General features: G+C 36.1%; 1 protein-coding gene across 1 annotated transcript in view; it reads left to right on the forward strand.

Annotated features, from left to right (window-relative positions):
* ROBO1 (roundabout guidance receptor 1) overlaps positions 1-16,864 on the forward strand; it is a 1,264,035-nt gene that overhangs the window by 1,157,434 nt on the left and 89,737 nt on the right. The window contains exon 9 of the mRNA XM_079766678.1: positions 16,647-16,771. Within this exon, the coding sequence (XP_079622804.1) occupies positions 16,647-16,771 (125 nt within the window). The remainder of the gene's footprint in view (positions 1-16,646; positions 16,772-16,864) is intronic.

The raw sequence follows: 16,864 nt of genomic DNA on the forward strand, positions 1-16,864 counted from the left end.
ATGTGATTATTTATTCACAGGAAATAATAGTGATGCAGTGAAAATGGGAGGAGACTAGGCATAAGAGCTGAAGTGTCTCATGTTCTACATGCAGTTGAAGGCAGTGTAACTGCAGATGTTCATCAGTAGATCGCTTGGGTGATGTAGGGCCAACCTATGCTCACTTATTTCTTACTAGAGGCCCGGTGCACAAAAACCGTGCACTGGGGGGGGGGGACAGTCCCTCAGCCCCGCCTGCTCCCTCTCCCAGTCCGGGACCCCTGGGATCGGGCCTAAGCCAGCAGTCAGACATCCCTCTCGCACTCTGGGGTTCTCGAAGTCCGGGACCCCTCACTCCTTACCGCCCGCCAGTAGCCGAGGCGGGAGAGGCTCCCGCCACCGTCACTGTGCTTGCTGCACTCACCAGCCAGGAACCCAGCTTCTGGCTAAGCGGAGCTCCCCCTGTGGGAGTGCACTGACCACGAGGGGACTGCTCCTGCGTGGGGCCGGGGAGGGACACAGAGTATGGACAGCCGGGGAGGGACCCAGGGCATGCCTGGCCTGTCTCACTCAATCCTGATCAGCTGGACTCTAGCAGCAAGCTAACCTACCGGTTGGAACGTCTGCCCCCTTGTGGTCAGTGCACGTGATAGCAACTGGCCAACTGGTCGACTGTCTGCCCCCTGGTGGTCAGTGCACGTCATAGTGAGCAGTTGAGTGACCTTAGCATATCATTAGCATATTAGGCTTTGATTGGTTGAACGGCCGACTGGATGACCAGACACTTAGCATATTAGGCTTTTATTATATAGGATTATTGCTTTAATTCAGGCCTCTATTCTCTCTCTAATAGTGAAATGGTTAACCTCTAACCAGTTCCTTTCCTCCGTCTTGGCACATGGACTCCATTCTCCATACAACATGTTGTTTATCTACCTAAAATACAAATCCAGGTAGTTACAGTAATTTTATCCAAAAAAAAAAACAAAAAACATTGTCATGGTTCCCATCTCTCCAGGATAACATCCAAAATGCTTAATAGTGCTCTGCCGCCTACCTCTTCTCTCCTGTGACGCCTCCCTTCAGTCTAGGATCACTGTATTGTTTACGTATTTTTCATGCACATGTTACGTAGCTTACCTCTGAGCTTTTCCTTATGTTGGTCCCTTGGTCTAAAATGCCCTGGCCCATCTTCTACTTGCTACTTATTCCTATCCTTGGACTCAGATCAAGTAAGAATCCTTCAAGAAGCTTTGCAGACAGTCCCTACACCGGTGCGTGTTAGGATTTTCTCCATTCATGTACCCATTGGATACTATTACCACCCTTACTGCATTTTAATGTCTACCGCACTTGATTGGAAGGAAGGCATGGAGGGAAGGAGAAAGGGAGGGGGAGAGAGAGAGAGAGGAGAGGAGATGGAAACATCAATCGGTACCCGGCTGAGGATTGAATCCACAACCTTTTTTTTGATATACTGGATGATAGTCCAACCAACTGAGCCACCTGGCCAGGGGAGATTTATTTATTTATTTATTTATTAGCTGATAAATGTAGAGTTTGGTGATTGTTTTACTTTTCTGCAAAGATTATTTCTGTGTCTCTTTGATATTGAGATCTATCTATCTTTGAAAATTACTCCTCAATATTTCTTTGGAAAGTGTTTTAAAAAAGAAATCTTTTTTTTTTCCCCTGTGGCTGCTCTTAGCAAACATTCTGTAAAACCAAATCAATAGTACAGTCTTTTTCTGGCAGACACACTTGGATTCAAATGCTGAATGTCTAGTTATTTAATTTCTGGTTTTCAGTTTTCTCAACAGCAAAATGTGTGAAAATGTCTAGCTTATAAGTTTGTTTTGAGGATTAAATGAGCTACTACATGTGACATTTTTAGCACATTGTTTGAAGCATTGAAAGCTTAACAAAAGTACAAGCAATGACGATAGAAAGAGAGAGGAGGTCGCTTCAGTAGTGTGTCTTTGTACGTGTGGGAATGAGGACTTCATGTCCCTTCAGTGCTCTCATCCCTAGCTGTCGAAAAGGATTAGGGTCTGAGTTGTGTGTACATCTCCCACAGTATTCTGCATGGGCATACAATAAATACTTTTCAATAAACAATGACTCTCAAGGCTTCTGCAACTGTGGTAGATGGTTATTCTAGTTGCCTCAGACAACAGTAGATAATTGATCTATATTACATGAAATCTGCATTTAGTTAAAAATACTTTTTGTTTGTGTTGATTATGTTTACATGATGCACATACATACATATGCATTTGAGACCCAAACAATGAGGGTTTTTGTTGTTAAACAGGTCCATAATTAACATGATTTCCTTTAACCTCTAAACATAATTAATATCCCTCCTGGTATGTTCACTGCTGGTAATTTTCCTGATAGAATCAATAATATTGAATCCCTTCCCTGCTCTTTGAATAAATATAATTCATATATTGGAACAATTGAATTAATTGGAGATAAAAATAATTTGGATAGATGGTCCCCAGTAATACCTTCCATGTAACTTAAAACTTTAATAGTCTTAAAAATGGATCAGAAGGCATAACCCACGAAAATAAATATGTGTCTGTGCCTTTGACTGTTTCTTAAGATGTGAAGTAACAACTGTGAAGATAAGCAAACCACACGGATCACTAAATAACTATTTCAGAATGTAAAATTAAAATTTAGGTAAAACTAAAACAATATAGATTGCTGTGACTTCCATTGCCAGTAGTAGGAGGTAAAATTAATAAACCTGCATTCAAAACAAACTATGGGGGAAAGAAGGCACATTTTATAAATTTGTGGTTTCTGTACATAGGGCTTGCTATGTTCAGCTTCCTATCAGCATATGAGATCTTTGCGTAAGAGTCATACGACTTTTTAGAGCTTGTATGATATCTAGGCATAAAAGAAGTAACGAGAGAAAAAGCTGGGCTTTCAGTTCTGAGTTTCCTTTCTTTGATGTAGACTTCATTTAAATCATTTGTTGGAACAGTTTCCTTAAATTGCTGATTTCGGAAAAGCTGGCAGTATAATAGTTCATTGTTTCTGACCATTAATGTGGTTATTTGAGTCAAAGCCAAAACTAACTGTGTCAAGGGGCCTTTTTGCAGGTTCAAGTTGGGTTTACTACAATACAAGGTCCTGCCTAAGAACTGTGAGTTCATCAGCATTTTGATGAAACACATATTGTAAGTCCCCAAAAGCTTTACTAGAGGACTTTAAGAACCTTGATATGTATGTGACATTTGTGCCAGACTCTGACAAGGTGGAGTAGACTGGTTCTTTGGGGAATGATTCTTCATGACACGTGGCTATAATCTAGAGGCCCGTGGTGTCTTAGTAAATAGTGCTTCGAAGGTTGGGATGTATTTACCTTTATATATATGATATTTTATAAATTATAATTATATACTTTTATATGTAATTATATTCATATATAATTATAATGTATATTTATGTATCATAATACACACATATCGCAGTGTTGTACTTATTTGCTACCTCCTGGTGTATGCATTGCTACTTTGTTTTCATTATTGACAGTTTTACAGATGTCTCCCATTCCGCCCCTGACCTCCTATACCCAGCCCCCGCCCCACCCCAGACCTGCCCCACACTATTGTCTATGCCCATGGGCTATAAATATATGCATATATGTTCTTTGGTTAATCTCTTTCCATCTCCCACCCTCCCCTCTGAGATCTCTCATCTTGTTCCATACATCCATGCCTCTGGACCTATTTTGTTCATCCCTTTATTGTAACTTTTAACACTCAAGAGTCTTATTCAAAAAGCCTGCCGTATAGAATTTGTTGTAGATTTTTTTTGTTGTTGTTGCTGCAGTTGTTTATTTTCTAGTTTAAATAATGATTTTTTTAAAAAAAATATTAGTAGATGATTTGAAGGGCTGAGGAGGAAAAAAAAATTGTCTTTATAAAGAGAAAACCCAAGGAGACAGTGTGTGTGTGGAGACTTTTAAAGAATCAGTGTTGCCAAGCTGAGCTCTTTGTGAGCAGGCTGAAAGTGAAATGCCATCAGCCAAGAGCTTTAATGAAGTCCCACTGCAGAATTTAACAAGAGAATGATTTGTGAGAATGGCTCCCTCTCCTAACTGCTCTGATCCAGGGGCGTAAATAGGATGCTGAGCTCCACTCCTGCTGGTTTTTTTATGCTATTTCATTTGATTGAGACTCAGCAGCATTATGGCCTATGATTCTCTTCCTTTTTTTTTTTTTTCCTGTAGGAAGGACAAAGTAAAGAACTTCTTGTGTTCTTAGAGCCTTTCAGAAATAGCCGTTTTAACCCTAATGACTGTTGAAGATGTGACATTATCTTAGATTTCTTTCATTCACTCATAAAGGTTTTTGGTTCCTTTCAGTTATTTCAAACAAACTGATGTAAATCTTAAAAATTATTCAAAGGAAAGGCATTCACCATATGGCCTTCCTACAGAGAATTTGAAGCACTCTCTTAATGTGTGTGCCAAGCAAGTGCTTGAAGAAATAAGTAGAGCAGTCAGCTACAAGAAATAATTGATACATAAGATGACTCTGTGACAAATAATGACACTGCACCACACCAGTAAATAGCACACCATGGGCCTTCCATTATTTTCTGAGCTTTACTGTGATTTATTCATCTACATAACAGAGGGTAAGGCTTTCTTGGACCAGTGCTATAGATATATGACTTAACAACTGTCTTTAGCAACCCACATGCTCAAATAATTGCATCAATGTGGAAATAGAAATATGTTATTCAGTGGTGTGTATCTGTACAATCTGAATATGAGAATGAAATTTAGAAAAGTAAATTGTTTCTTTTTCCTCTAGACATTGACGAGTAGCTCATTTATTTTGAGTAGCTCATTTTAAAACATTAGATTCATTGCTAACAATCTCATATAACTTAGAATTATTTTGTAATGTTGTATATCATTTAATGTAAAAATAATTCTACCTTATTTCACATTACTATATTCTATTTTATCTAGAATTGTTAGGACATAGTGATTGAAATAATTAATTGTTTAGAAGAGAATTGTTAGGATATAGTGATTGAGATAATTCATTGTTTAGAAGAGAATAATCATAAAGCAAAGTATCATAAAGCAAATTTTTTGTAAAGCCGACTATTTGCCATTAAGGACACGTTTTTTCCTATGGGGAAAGAAAAGATATAGGTTTTTGGCTTCCTAAATTGATTTAGGGAATATTACCATTCGAATTATGATCCTTTGATTCTGTCAGGTGGCAGACAAATTGTCATAGACTGCTAGATAGTTGTGTTTTAATCTCTTTAGGAGGTAAACACTTAAGTTGCATCATTTACTAACTGCTTTTTGGTAAAGACACATTTTTAGGAGCAGACATAAAAGAGGAAGAATATTAACTTTTTCTGAGTATCGATGATATGCCAGATATTGTGCAGGGCACTTTTTATATCTTTGAGGGAATAGTTGTTTGTTAGTGTTCTGTTAAACGTTAGGCTGAATAGATAATCTACAGTGAGGTTTCTCAGTCCTGGCACTATTGATATTTTGGGCTGGGTCACCCTTTGTTGGGGGAGCCGTCTTGTGCATTGTGGGATACTTATCAGCATCCCTGGCCTCTGTGCACTAGATGCTAGTAGCACCACCCCCTTCAGATGTGACAACCAGAATTATCTCCAGAGCTATCGATCCACAGATCTACAGAATAATCTAAGATTTGAGTGGAGGGGAAAAGTTCATAGTATTTTATGGACCCATTAAATATATTCTAAAAATGTCATCTTAATTACTCTATTTTTATGTCTAAAAAAGAGAAAGACAGAATGACAGGCTTTTATGTTAAACTTAATCTTTTCCCAAAAAAGAAATCATATCTTAGTATTCAAATATTCTTAAGGTTTTTAATTATTAGAGATATTATCATTCATCGGTATGTATGAATATAATTGCTCTAGCTTAACAGTGACTGGGTTTTTGTCAGTTCAAATGTAGATAGCCTCACTGCTTGAAAATTTAAGTGTTCCTCTGTTTTAATAAAAATGTGTTTCAACCCCCTTCCCCCCAATTGTGTAACTTAACTACTTTTACTCTATTCATATTCTTCTGGAATGTGATGTTTACATAGCATATCTGTCATATTGTTAATTGAGCTCTGTATTAAAAAATATATGAAAATGAAAAAAGTCACATCAATTTAAGGATCCCTTATTATTTAGCTACTAATAATGGAAACTCATATCTATGAACTAGCAGAAGAATCCCTGTGTCAAGGAGATTTCATTTGTAGCCCATTCAAGAAAACTGCTGTTCTCTGATATTTACTGTTAGGATGGGTTTTACCATAGATAATTTGATTAACTGTGATCTTCTATAGAGTCCTTTTAGGAGTTTAGGGGTGACCTTTAGGGGTGACCGGGCCAGCAGGGGAGGGCAGTTGGGGGCGACCAGGCCTGCAGGGGTGGACAGTTAGGGGTGACCAGGCCAGCAGGGGAGCAGTTAGGCATTGATCAGGCTGGCAGGGGAGTGGTTAGGGGATTATCAGGCTGGCAGGCAGAAGCGGTTAGGGGCAATTAGGCAGGCAGACAGGAGAGTGGTTGGGAGCCAGCAGTCCTGGATTATGAGAGGGATGTCTGACTGCCTGTGGGATTGGGCCTAAACGGCAGTCAGACATCCCTCGAGGGGTCCCAGATTGGAGAGGGTGCAGGCTGGGCTGAGGGACACACCCCCCCAAGCACGAATTTCGTATACCAGGCCTCTAGTATATAATAAAAGCCTAATATGCAAATCAAAGGAAGGGCAGAATGACAGGCTACTATGATGCACACTGACCACCAGGGAGAAGACGCTCAATGCAGGAACTGCCCCCTGGTGGTCACTGAGCTCCCACAGGGAGAGCGCTGCTCAGCCAGAAGCCAGGCTCACGGCAGTGCTAAGGAGCAGCGAGCAAGTGGGCAGTAAGGAGCAAGGTCCTGGACTGCGAGAGGGCGCAGGCCAGGCTGAGGGACCCCGCCCTCCCAGTACACAAATTTTGTGCACCGGGCCTCTCATGTTGAATAAGAGTGATGAAAGCAGATATCCCTGTCTTTTTCCTATTGTTAGGGGAAATGGTTTTAGTTTTTGCCCATTGAGAAAACATGACTCATATATATTTTGTCATTACATTTAAAAATAATTGTATGGCCAAAACCAACAGTGAAAGATCTCAACATATTGTATAACTTGTAAGTATAAACTCAAATTGCCATTAAACTTCCAAAATTTAGTTCTCAATGTAAAAACACCACAACCTTAGTCATAATGTTGTTTCAATTATGTAAATATTTTACTTTCCTGAAATATATCTGTTATCTTCTGGATTTATCATATGAGCTATATGTATGAAGTACTTCATCAGCTTAACGTAATATTAACTAAAACAATATTTTTGAGGGCATTTCCTTGTAGAAAATACATTTGTATATAAATAATCATGGGAAAATATTGGTAGCAGAGGGATATATATCCATTCTCCTCATTTGACTCTGAATTTCCAAACTCTTAAAATCACAGCATAGAAAGCACTTTGAGTCAACTGCTCTATTCCTTTACCAGATGGGGTTATAGCTAAGCTGTTGTTGCCAAGTGGATATAAATCCCATTTTTAAAGACCTCTGGAGACATCACAGTTGGCAACCAATCCATGGTTCAATGACCTTTACTGTTAACTGCTTCTCTTCTATACTTTGCCTAAGTCATTTGTGCTATTATTTAGGCCCATTATCTTCTTGTCTGGCCTAAGTAGTTATCAAGATTGGCTGCTCCCTGTTTTTATAGACCTGACTTGAAGACTCAAGTATCTATACAGCTAACTTATTTTCTCAGACCAAAAAATGTCTCTTTCTCCAGCTTCTGAATAATTTTTTCAAACATTTATAATCTGTCCTACTTCTGTCTCCTGAATATTAAAAACAGAAAAAAATGAGTATTTTCTTTCTCCCTGCCCCCTCCCTCCCTTCTTTTCTTCCTTGCTCTCTTTCTTCATTCCATTTTTACCTCCTTTCTCTCTTAGCTTATCCTATTTATAACTAAAGATTATTGTCTGAACAGTGTATATTCTTAGAAAGAAGATTTCAAAGTAACTAAATAACCTATAACATTCAAAAGAGAAAGTCTTTTATACTAGGTGTAGATATATGTATTTGAGAGAGAGAGAGAAAGGCTAAAATCTCCCAAACTTTTAAGCAGTTGTTTGGAAAAAAAACACTATTAGTCAAGTATATAATATTTGTATTATTTCTAACTATCTTTAATGAAAGCTATCCTTTTTTCCTTTTATATGTGAAAAGAAACAAGTTTTATAGTCATATAATTTATGTCTTATATAAATATATGTGTGAGTGTATGTATATATATACTAGAGGCCTGATGCACGAAATTCGTGCATGGGTGGGTCCCTAGGCCTGGCCGGTGATCAGGGACCATCTGCGGGGCTACCAGCAGGGCGATTGGCCCCCCCCCCTCCCGTTGGCACCTCCCTTGGCCAGCCTGGAGCCTGCGGGCTGGGGGCAGCTCCTGCGTTGAGTGTCTGCTCCCATGGTGGTCTGTGCACGTCATAGTGACCAGTTGTTCCACCAGTCATTCAGACATTGGGTCGATTTAGGCTTTCAATAATTCCCCCATTCCCCATAAGAAAATATAATCTAGGTGAAAACAGTATGGTTTCTACAAATTCAGCCTTGGCAGCAAGTCCTCTAACCCTTCACCTAATTACTGGAGATCTGTCACTGGAGATGGATTGTAATCTGCATAATGTTGCTATGTTTAAAAAATTAAATAGCACCTTTAACCGAAGCTAGTGTGGCCGATTTGGTTGCAGTATCATCCTGTATACCAAAGGGTGGCCGGTTCCATTCCCTGTCAGGGCACATGTCCTGGTTGCAGATTTGATCCCTGGTGGTGGAACATACAGGAGGCAACCGATTGATGTTTCTCTCTCACATCAATGTTTCTCTCTCTCTCTCTCTCTCTCTCTCTCTCTCTCTCTCTCTCTCTCTCTCTCTCTCTTTCTCTCTCTCTCTCTCCTTCCTCTCTCTAAAACCAATAATAAAAAATAAAAGCTTTAAAATTTAAATAGCATATATTTGTAATATTTACCTTAAAAAGAATTTTTGTTAAAATATTATTTGTTATGTTTCAAAAGAGTATTCTTTTCTTCAGTTTAAGTATTTTGATTAAAATTGATCCACCCTTAAGAATGATTGTGTTAATTGTTTTTATTTCATTAAAAGGGGAGCTTTTCAAGAGGCTTTAAGTCTGTGTTCTTCCCACCTGTTAGTTTTCTATGTCTTTTTAAACAATAGCTAAATATTCTTAAAAGGTTTTTAATATCATGAAGAATTTAAAAATAGTTTTTATATGTAAGTAGTAATGATTTTAGGTTAAATGGTTTATGACAACTTAAATGTAAAATCAACTATATTTTGTGTTCTATTGGATATATAGTTCTCCCGGAACGGATTAACCAGTTGAAACATTTGTACAGAGACTTGGATTTAGTCAAGAGGCCTGGAAGGCAGTCTTTGGCCTGGAAGGCAGTCTTTGGTTAGTCATCTGTGACCTTGAGAAAGTTATTTAACAAGTGAGGTTCTCTGTTTCTCCTGCAAAAGGGATAGGGTTAGACTGATCTAGTAAGTTGTAAGGTCACTTCCAGCACTAACATTTTAGAGTTTTGTTGGTTTATTCGAGATAGACAGGTTTTTCTTCTTTCTGTGGGGGAAAAGGGAGTTGAAATAGAGGTGTCACCAGCCTTTAAAGAAGAAAGGAAAGTTTTTGAGAAGAGTTATGAGGAGAATAAGAGAAAAGCCACCCATAAATCACAAACATCCTATATAATAAAAGGCTAATATGCAAATCGACCGAACAGCAGAACGACTGGTCACTGTGAAGCGCACTGACCACCAGGGGGCAGACGCTCAATGCAGGAGCTGCCCCCTGGTGGTCAGTGGGCTTCCACAGGGGGAGTGCCGCTCAGCCAGAAGCCCTGAGCCGGGCAGCAGTGAGGATGTCCGACTGTGACTCTGCTTCGCTCTGATTGTTTCTGGACATACCTAACTGCACAGTAATGGGCATTAACTATTGTAGAGAAGTTCCCAACTCTGTATGGAAAGAAAGTCCTAACTCTTGAGAGAAACAATGAGAAAAATTTAAAGACAAGTCTACCATTTAGTTTTTAGAAAAGACAGTTTGGGATGTTAATTTCCTTCAAATGAGTAAAATTATTTTATGTGGAGGATATTGATGCATTTATTTGTTTACTGAAACTAGAACAAATGAAAAGGGGATTAAATTGTGACAGGTTTTCATTTGGATAAGAGGAATCATTTCCTGAGAATAATGGTTGCTAAAAGTTAAAATGATTATTCAGCATGGGGTCCTTTAGAAGCTTCTATGTTAGATGTTGTTCTTAGGTGACTTTTAGTATCCTTAAGAGACTATGAAATATTTTCCAGTTATTGTCATTGGCATGATATGCAAGTGGTTGGTTGTCTTGAAATTTTATATATATATATATATATATATATATATATATATATATATATATATATAAATTTTTTTATTAATTCCAGAGAGGAAGGGAGAGGGGCAGAAAGATAGAAGCATCAATGATGAGAGAGAGTCATTGATAGGCTGCCTGCTGCATGCCCCACACTGGGTATTGAGCCTGCTACCTGGGCATGTGCCCTGACTTGGAATCCAATTGTGACCTCCTGGTTCATAGGTCAAAGCTCAACCACTAAGCCAAGCCAGTCGGGCAAATTCTTAAACACATTAAGATTCAACACCTATGACTTAATTGCTGGTAAAACCTATATGCAAGGAAAATGCACTTATTTAATTTTAAATGAGCTGCCTTCCAGTAAGTTTCTTATGTCTAACATGTTGGATATTTTTGAAATGTTTAAGGAATTTTAAATTACTGAAAATATACTAGAAAACATTCAGGAATCATTCCTCTTATCCCTCAATTTTAAATGGGCTTGATTTGTAAAAGTATAATTAGATCAAATGTATTTTCACAGATTACCCCAAAATATGATTCTGCAACTTTTGGGGGTTTTTTAAAGCAAAATTCTGTTGCTACAGTTTGTCAGGTTCTCTCTCATAGTTTCTAAGTATTCCTTCTTGTCATTTAAGAGACATCATTTTTGAGGTTTCAAGAAGTGTAACCAAGTCTGCTTTACTTTGTGTTTTCAAATCTGGATAGCATAGGTGATTCTATTATGAACATTATGCTTGAGTAAATGAGAAAGATTTTCCCTTTTCTTGCCTGAGTGAATGAAAAAGTATGCTTTAAGTATTTTTCTTTCAAGTAAAAAATAAAGACAAGTTATTTCATTCGCATTGAAGGTAAAGTGTGAGTTAAAATGTGTTTCTGAGTTACATTTAAATTTTGTACTTGTGGTAACAATAGGTAAGAGAACTTTTATCTCTTTTAAAACTTTATCATTTCACAGCAGCAGTGCTTGGCATAGTTCATTTACTTAAACTACAGGAATGTATATTAAGTCTCTTTAATTTGAACTTGCTGAAATGGGAATTATTAATCTGAATAAAATGTATTGTGGTAGTCTACTGGGATTTTATGAAAAAATTCTACATTTGACAGTAGGAATTGCCATTGCTTCTAAAAGACTGAAACAAAACAATCATTTTCCAGTATTTAAAATATGTATTACTTGATATGTTAAAATGCCTGATGTTTCACCATTGAAAACAGATAATATGATTATGACTTTATTAGATAGTGTTATAAAATTTTCTGTGTTTTCATGATGTGTTCACTTCTTTTATGTCTTCTCAATTAAAAATATGCAATAATTTAAATGTAATGCCTTTTAGTAGCCTTGATTCTCAACCTGTGATCATGGGCCAACAGCACCTGGGTGATTTTTAGAAACACAAAATTTCAGGCCACACTCCTGACCTATAGAATCATAATCTGTATTTTAAACAGATCTTAGGGTGATTTTGTATGCTAATTCAAGTATGAGAAGCACAGTTTAATAGAATATTATTGGCAGCATAAACCTTTACAAAATAATCTGATGGTGGAGTTATAGTATTTAATGCTTCTTTATCTTTGATTAAGATGTTTGATATCTAATCTACATAACATTATCAATTAATATTTATAGTGTTTTCTTAAAAAAACTCTTTATACATATAGTTACCTAATCCTGTCATCTAGTAAAAAAAATGTAAAGTCATTGAAAAGTGTTTTATAATTTTATAGCTGTCATCCACTGTAGCTCTGTCATCTAATCATTGAAGACATTTTAAGATTCATTTCTAATTTTCTTAAATTATTCATGATTATACTTAAAATGCTAACAAAATATACTCATTCATGGACAGTATGAACCATGCATCCAAATATTAATGTGTTCTTTATTTTAAAAGAAAAATCATTGTTAAGTCAAATCTTATTACTTTTTCTATTTCGTTTCTGTTTCTTTATTTTTATTTATTCCATGTTTTCTTTTTTTTCGTTTTAGTTGTGTCTGGTAAGTTGACATTTTATTGGCCATCTTCTAATCATCGTGTCACTGTGACTGGAACTTCTCTTCCCCTTTCCATCCATACCCTTCCATGTCCTTCAACCAATCAGCCTCCATGTTTCACTTGTCATTGGCCACAAAGACAGACTGCACAGAATAAAGTCTGCAGGAAGTATGGGTAACTGACAAAGAGTAAAGGTAATGGGTTGCTAACTTTGTCTTATTAAATGATGTGTGATCCGAGTCCTTTTATTTTTTCTCTCCTGAGTGATAAAATACGTGATAGACTGTATCTTGGTTGAATTGATGTTTTAATTTATATCTCATAAGATAAACAAACCAAAATAGGTGCCCAGAAAACAATTTGGACTTTTTTGTTCAAAACATGTTTATGTATTCATGTTTGTCTATCTGAGATTTTATAACTGTGTTCAATAATAGTCATTAAAAGTCCTATTGGTGAATAACCTTGCAGTTCAAGCTGTTTGCACTCATTTTCATATCTATGTGTCAAATTGACTACATTTTGTGCAAGGAATAACTATATGATGTGTCCAAAATTTATTAAAGTTTGCTTTGATAAACATTTGTTCTCATATAAATAGTCATTAGGTTTCTAATTACTGTCATGGTCAGTACATTGGGGAAGGTCCATTCACTATTTAAGGATGCGGGAATGCCATTTTTGGAGAATCTTGTATGCATATGCTGAGTGTTATGCCAGAAAATAATTTTGACCCTAAAAATATCTCCCTATTTTTTCTTTCAGTTAAAAAGCTGCACAAGTTTTATAAAGGTGTCACTTCATATTAATACAGATAGGTTGGATTGTTCAATAATGGTGATACAATAATAGGCTATTTGAAAAAAATAGCTTTCTATATACAACTTTATATACAAAAATATAGATGATTAAAACTTAAACATAAAAAATAAAGACAGGATGAGAATGGAGTTGAATGTTTATATATTATGTATTATATAATCTGCATTATATAATATTATTGATGGAATAACGATAACATCTAACCAGATTAAAAAGATTTTTAACAAAATGTGAAGCTATATCTACAACATATCTGAGAAGTAGATAACATCTTAGTCTATAAATAGTTCTTAGAAATAAAAAAGATAAGCATAGAACACAGTCTGCAAAATATAGGATCTCAACAACAAGGTAATATGAAAATAAGTGTTTAATGAAATTGACATAAAAATGCTAATTAATAGGAGATTCCAAGTTCAGTTTGGCTGAGATGTTAATGCTTGGTGTCTGTGAGGTTTTTGAGGAAAGTGCCCTATCAGAGAAAGTGTGAGTTTAAATAATTTTGAATATGATTGAGAAGGATGTTAATCTCACCACTATTTTTAATAGTGAAAATTTAAAACAATCCAAATTAAAAACTAATGGATTGGTTAAATAACTTAAGGAAATTTGTATATGGATTATTAAATAGTCATTAAAATGAATTGCATGTGAATACAATATGGTCAAATTTGCATAGTTGAATTATAGGTTGTTTTACTTCTTTTCTTTGCTTCTCTAATTTTCTAAATTTTCAATACTAACCGTATGTAACATTAGTACCATGATTATTTATTTTTAATTATAGCAAGTTTAAATGTTATAGCCTTGAAAAATATTTTAACATTTTATTATAAACATCAAGTAGATGCATATTATGAATGGCCTTCTCAATCTAAATGGATAGCTGATTAAGATGGATTCATAGGTGTACTTAATTCACTTAAATTATTTTTATAGATACATTTACATCTGATGCTTACCATACAGGGGTGGGCAAAAGTAGGTTTACAGTTGAATGGAAAATAATACAACAATTAATAAATAATAATATGATTAAACTTTTTCATGTACTAAATGTAAACCTATTCTTGCCAACCCCTGTACATTTTTTGTTTTATTTCTAAGACATATCTTGTGGCTGATGTCACTGTTGATGTTGGCTCAACAATATACCTATAAAATGTAGTAAATTCATTTCCAGTCGAATATCCTGTGTGGAAGGATTGCTGCAGGATAAATGTAGTTAGCATAAGGGTTTTCATCCCTTGTTCCCAAGTAGGTCTTTGAGGTTGGAGGAGAGCTGGCATTTTATGAAAGAAACGTGGATTCTGGCACACATTATTAGACATGCTTCTGAGAATAGGAAAAAGACCACCCGAAGTTTTTACTTGTCTAAGTGGTTAAAATATTTATATTTCCCTACCCAAATTCCTTGCATATTGGAAAGTTATATTCTCCCATTCACTTAATTAATCATTTGGTGTTTTTTATTGAAACAAATAAAAGTCTCTCCTGGCTTTAGCTTGTTATCCAGTCAGTCCTTTCAGTTTTTCCTCTGATATCTACATCAATCAATCACTCCAACCCTTAATGAAGGAATCCAATGCTCCTGTATGAATGTGTATGGAGGAAAATCCCCAAGCGATGATGTCCATGCTTATTATACCTAGATAATGATAGTGTTTGTTAAATTCATGAGTAAACCATTCAATTACAATCAGAGTTTTAAAAAATTATAAGCTAGAACTTGAGCATTACCAAATTGAACCTAAACTATATCTTCTAACTTCATATTTTCTTCCCTATAAGTTACAAAACATTTGAAGGCATTTGACCTGATTTTTCGCATGTCCTATAATTTTCTAGTCAAATGGTATAATTTCTACTAAACCTCAATTAAAAATAAAAAGGGAGTATAGAAGAAATTAGGAGATGTAATTGCTTTCTTCAGTTTTGCCATCATGTTATCTTCAGCTTAGTTCTTTTACATATTCCTTTTTTCTGAAGAGTTATATCAATTAATATATATATATACACTTATAAAATTTATGCATGGAATATATTATAAACATTTGTGTGTGTGTATCTTAGATTAATTAACCAGAAATATTTAGCTAGAGAAAAATACCCTTTCAAATCTTCACCTTCATTAACAAATAATGTTCTTGTGAGCAGAGTGGAAGCATTTGTAGAAATAATCTGAATATCATTTTTATAGAGGTAACCTAAGTGACTGACGTAAGTAACTAAAAGAACTTCTAAGGAAAATGTTAGAAACAATGAAACAGTCTTAAAAAGTGGATTAGAAGAACCCAACCCTATATAAACTGTTAAATGCCTGGCTTGAAACATTCCCTTCAATTTGAACTGAGAGGAGAGGAGAATAATTAGGTGTTTCAGACAGTTGATAAGAAATGAATGTGAAAAGTGTAAACAGAAGGTAGAAAGACTTACATTCAGTGCACATTTTTCCAAGCATAGAGCACAGTCCAAACAAGCATTCCCCCCACCCCCGCAGGAGTGACTCCATCAGCACACCTAATGTTTTCAGCTGCCATTGGTCTCGATGTAACTGAGACAATTTTCTGACAGTCTATTTACTGCTGGATGAAGTGGCCATTTAAGTCTGTATAAATCAAACAGTTTGGACAAAGCTGGCAGTATTTATAGTGTCAAGATGAGCAGATGTTTCAAATTTGCCCTCATTTCCATATATATTCTGTTTGAACATGCCCTTGCCTATGTAAATGAAGGAGGAATTGGACTCTACTATTGCTTTAAATGCATTTCTATTCAAGTATTTGGACTAAGGACTTTAAAGGGTCATAATTTGCATGGTAGCATTTCAGGAGCTTTTGAGTTAAAGTAATCTTAGGACCTGCCTACATCAGGAGGTTCTTGTGTGTATAATTACAGTCCATTCACCTTTAAGCAGCTCTAAATGAGAAAAGATAGTTATTCAATCAAATTTCAGGATTACTTAGAATGAATGTAAGGGGTCAAACTGTAGCTCAAGAACTCTTTTTAATATGAAGGTTAACCTTAGAAGGTCAGGTAATAAAACACACACACACACACACACACACACACACACACACACACACCAACACCAACACCTCTTCACAAAACAACTCTATTGCATTCTATAAATATACTACAATTAAGCATCAATTGAATTAAGGATGGAAATTTGCACATTACGGACTACAGTACTTAACAAGTTGTGTAAGATAATGACAGCAGTTGGGATATCAGCAGATTTCTCAATTAAGACAATAACTACATGCTTTTAATTCAGTGTAATTTGTTTCATCTCCTTTAGAACCTCCGCATTTCGTTGTGAAGCCCCGGGACCAGGTTGTGGCCTTGGGGCGAACTGTAACTTTTCAGTGTGAAGCAACCGGAAATCCTCAACCAGCTATTTTTTGGAGGAGAGAGGGGAGTCAGGTATGGGTTTGGTCTGTTACTTCAATCAGCAAAAATAGGTGCCAGGCATATATATGTATAAATATGTATGTGTGTGTGTGTGTGTATGTGTAT

The sequence above is a fragment of the Cnephaeus nilssonii genome (assembly GCF_951640355.1).
Source record: "Cnephaeus nilssonii genome assembly, chromosome: 3".
Classification (NCBI taxonomy): Eukaryota; Metazoa; Chordata; class Mammalia; order Chiroptera; family Vespertilionidae; genus Cnephaeus; species Cnephaeus nilssonii.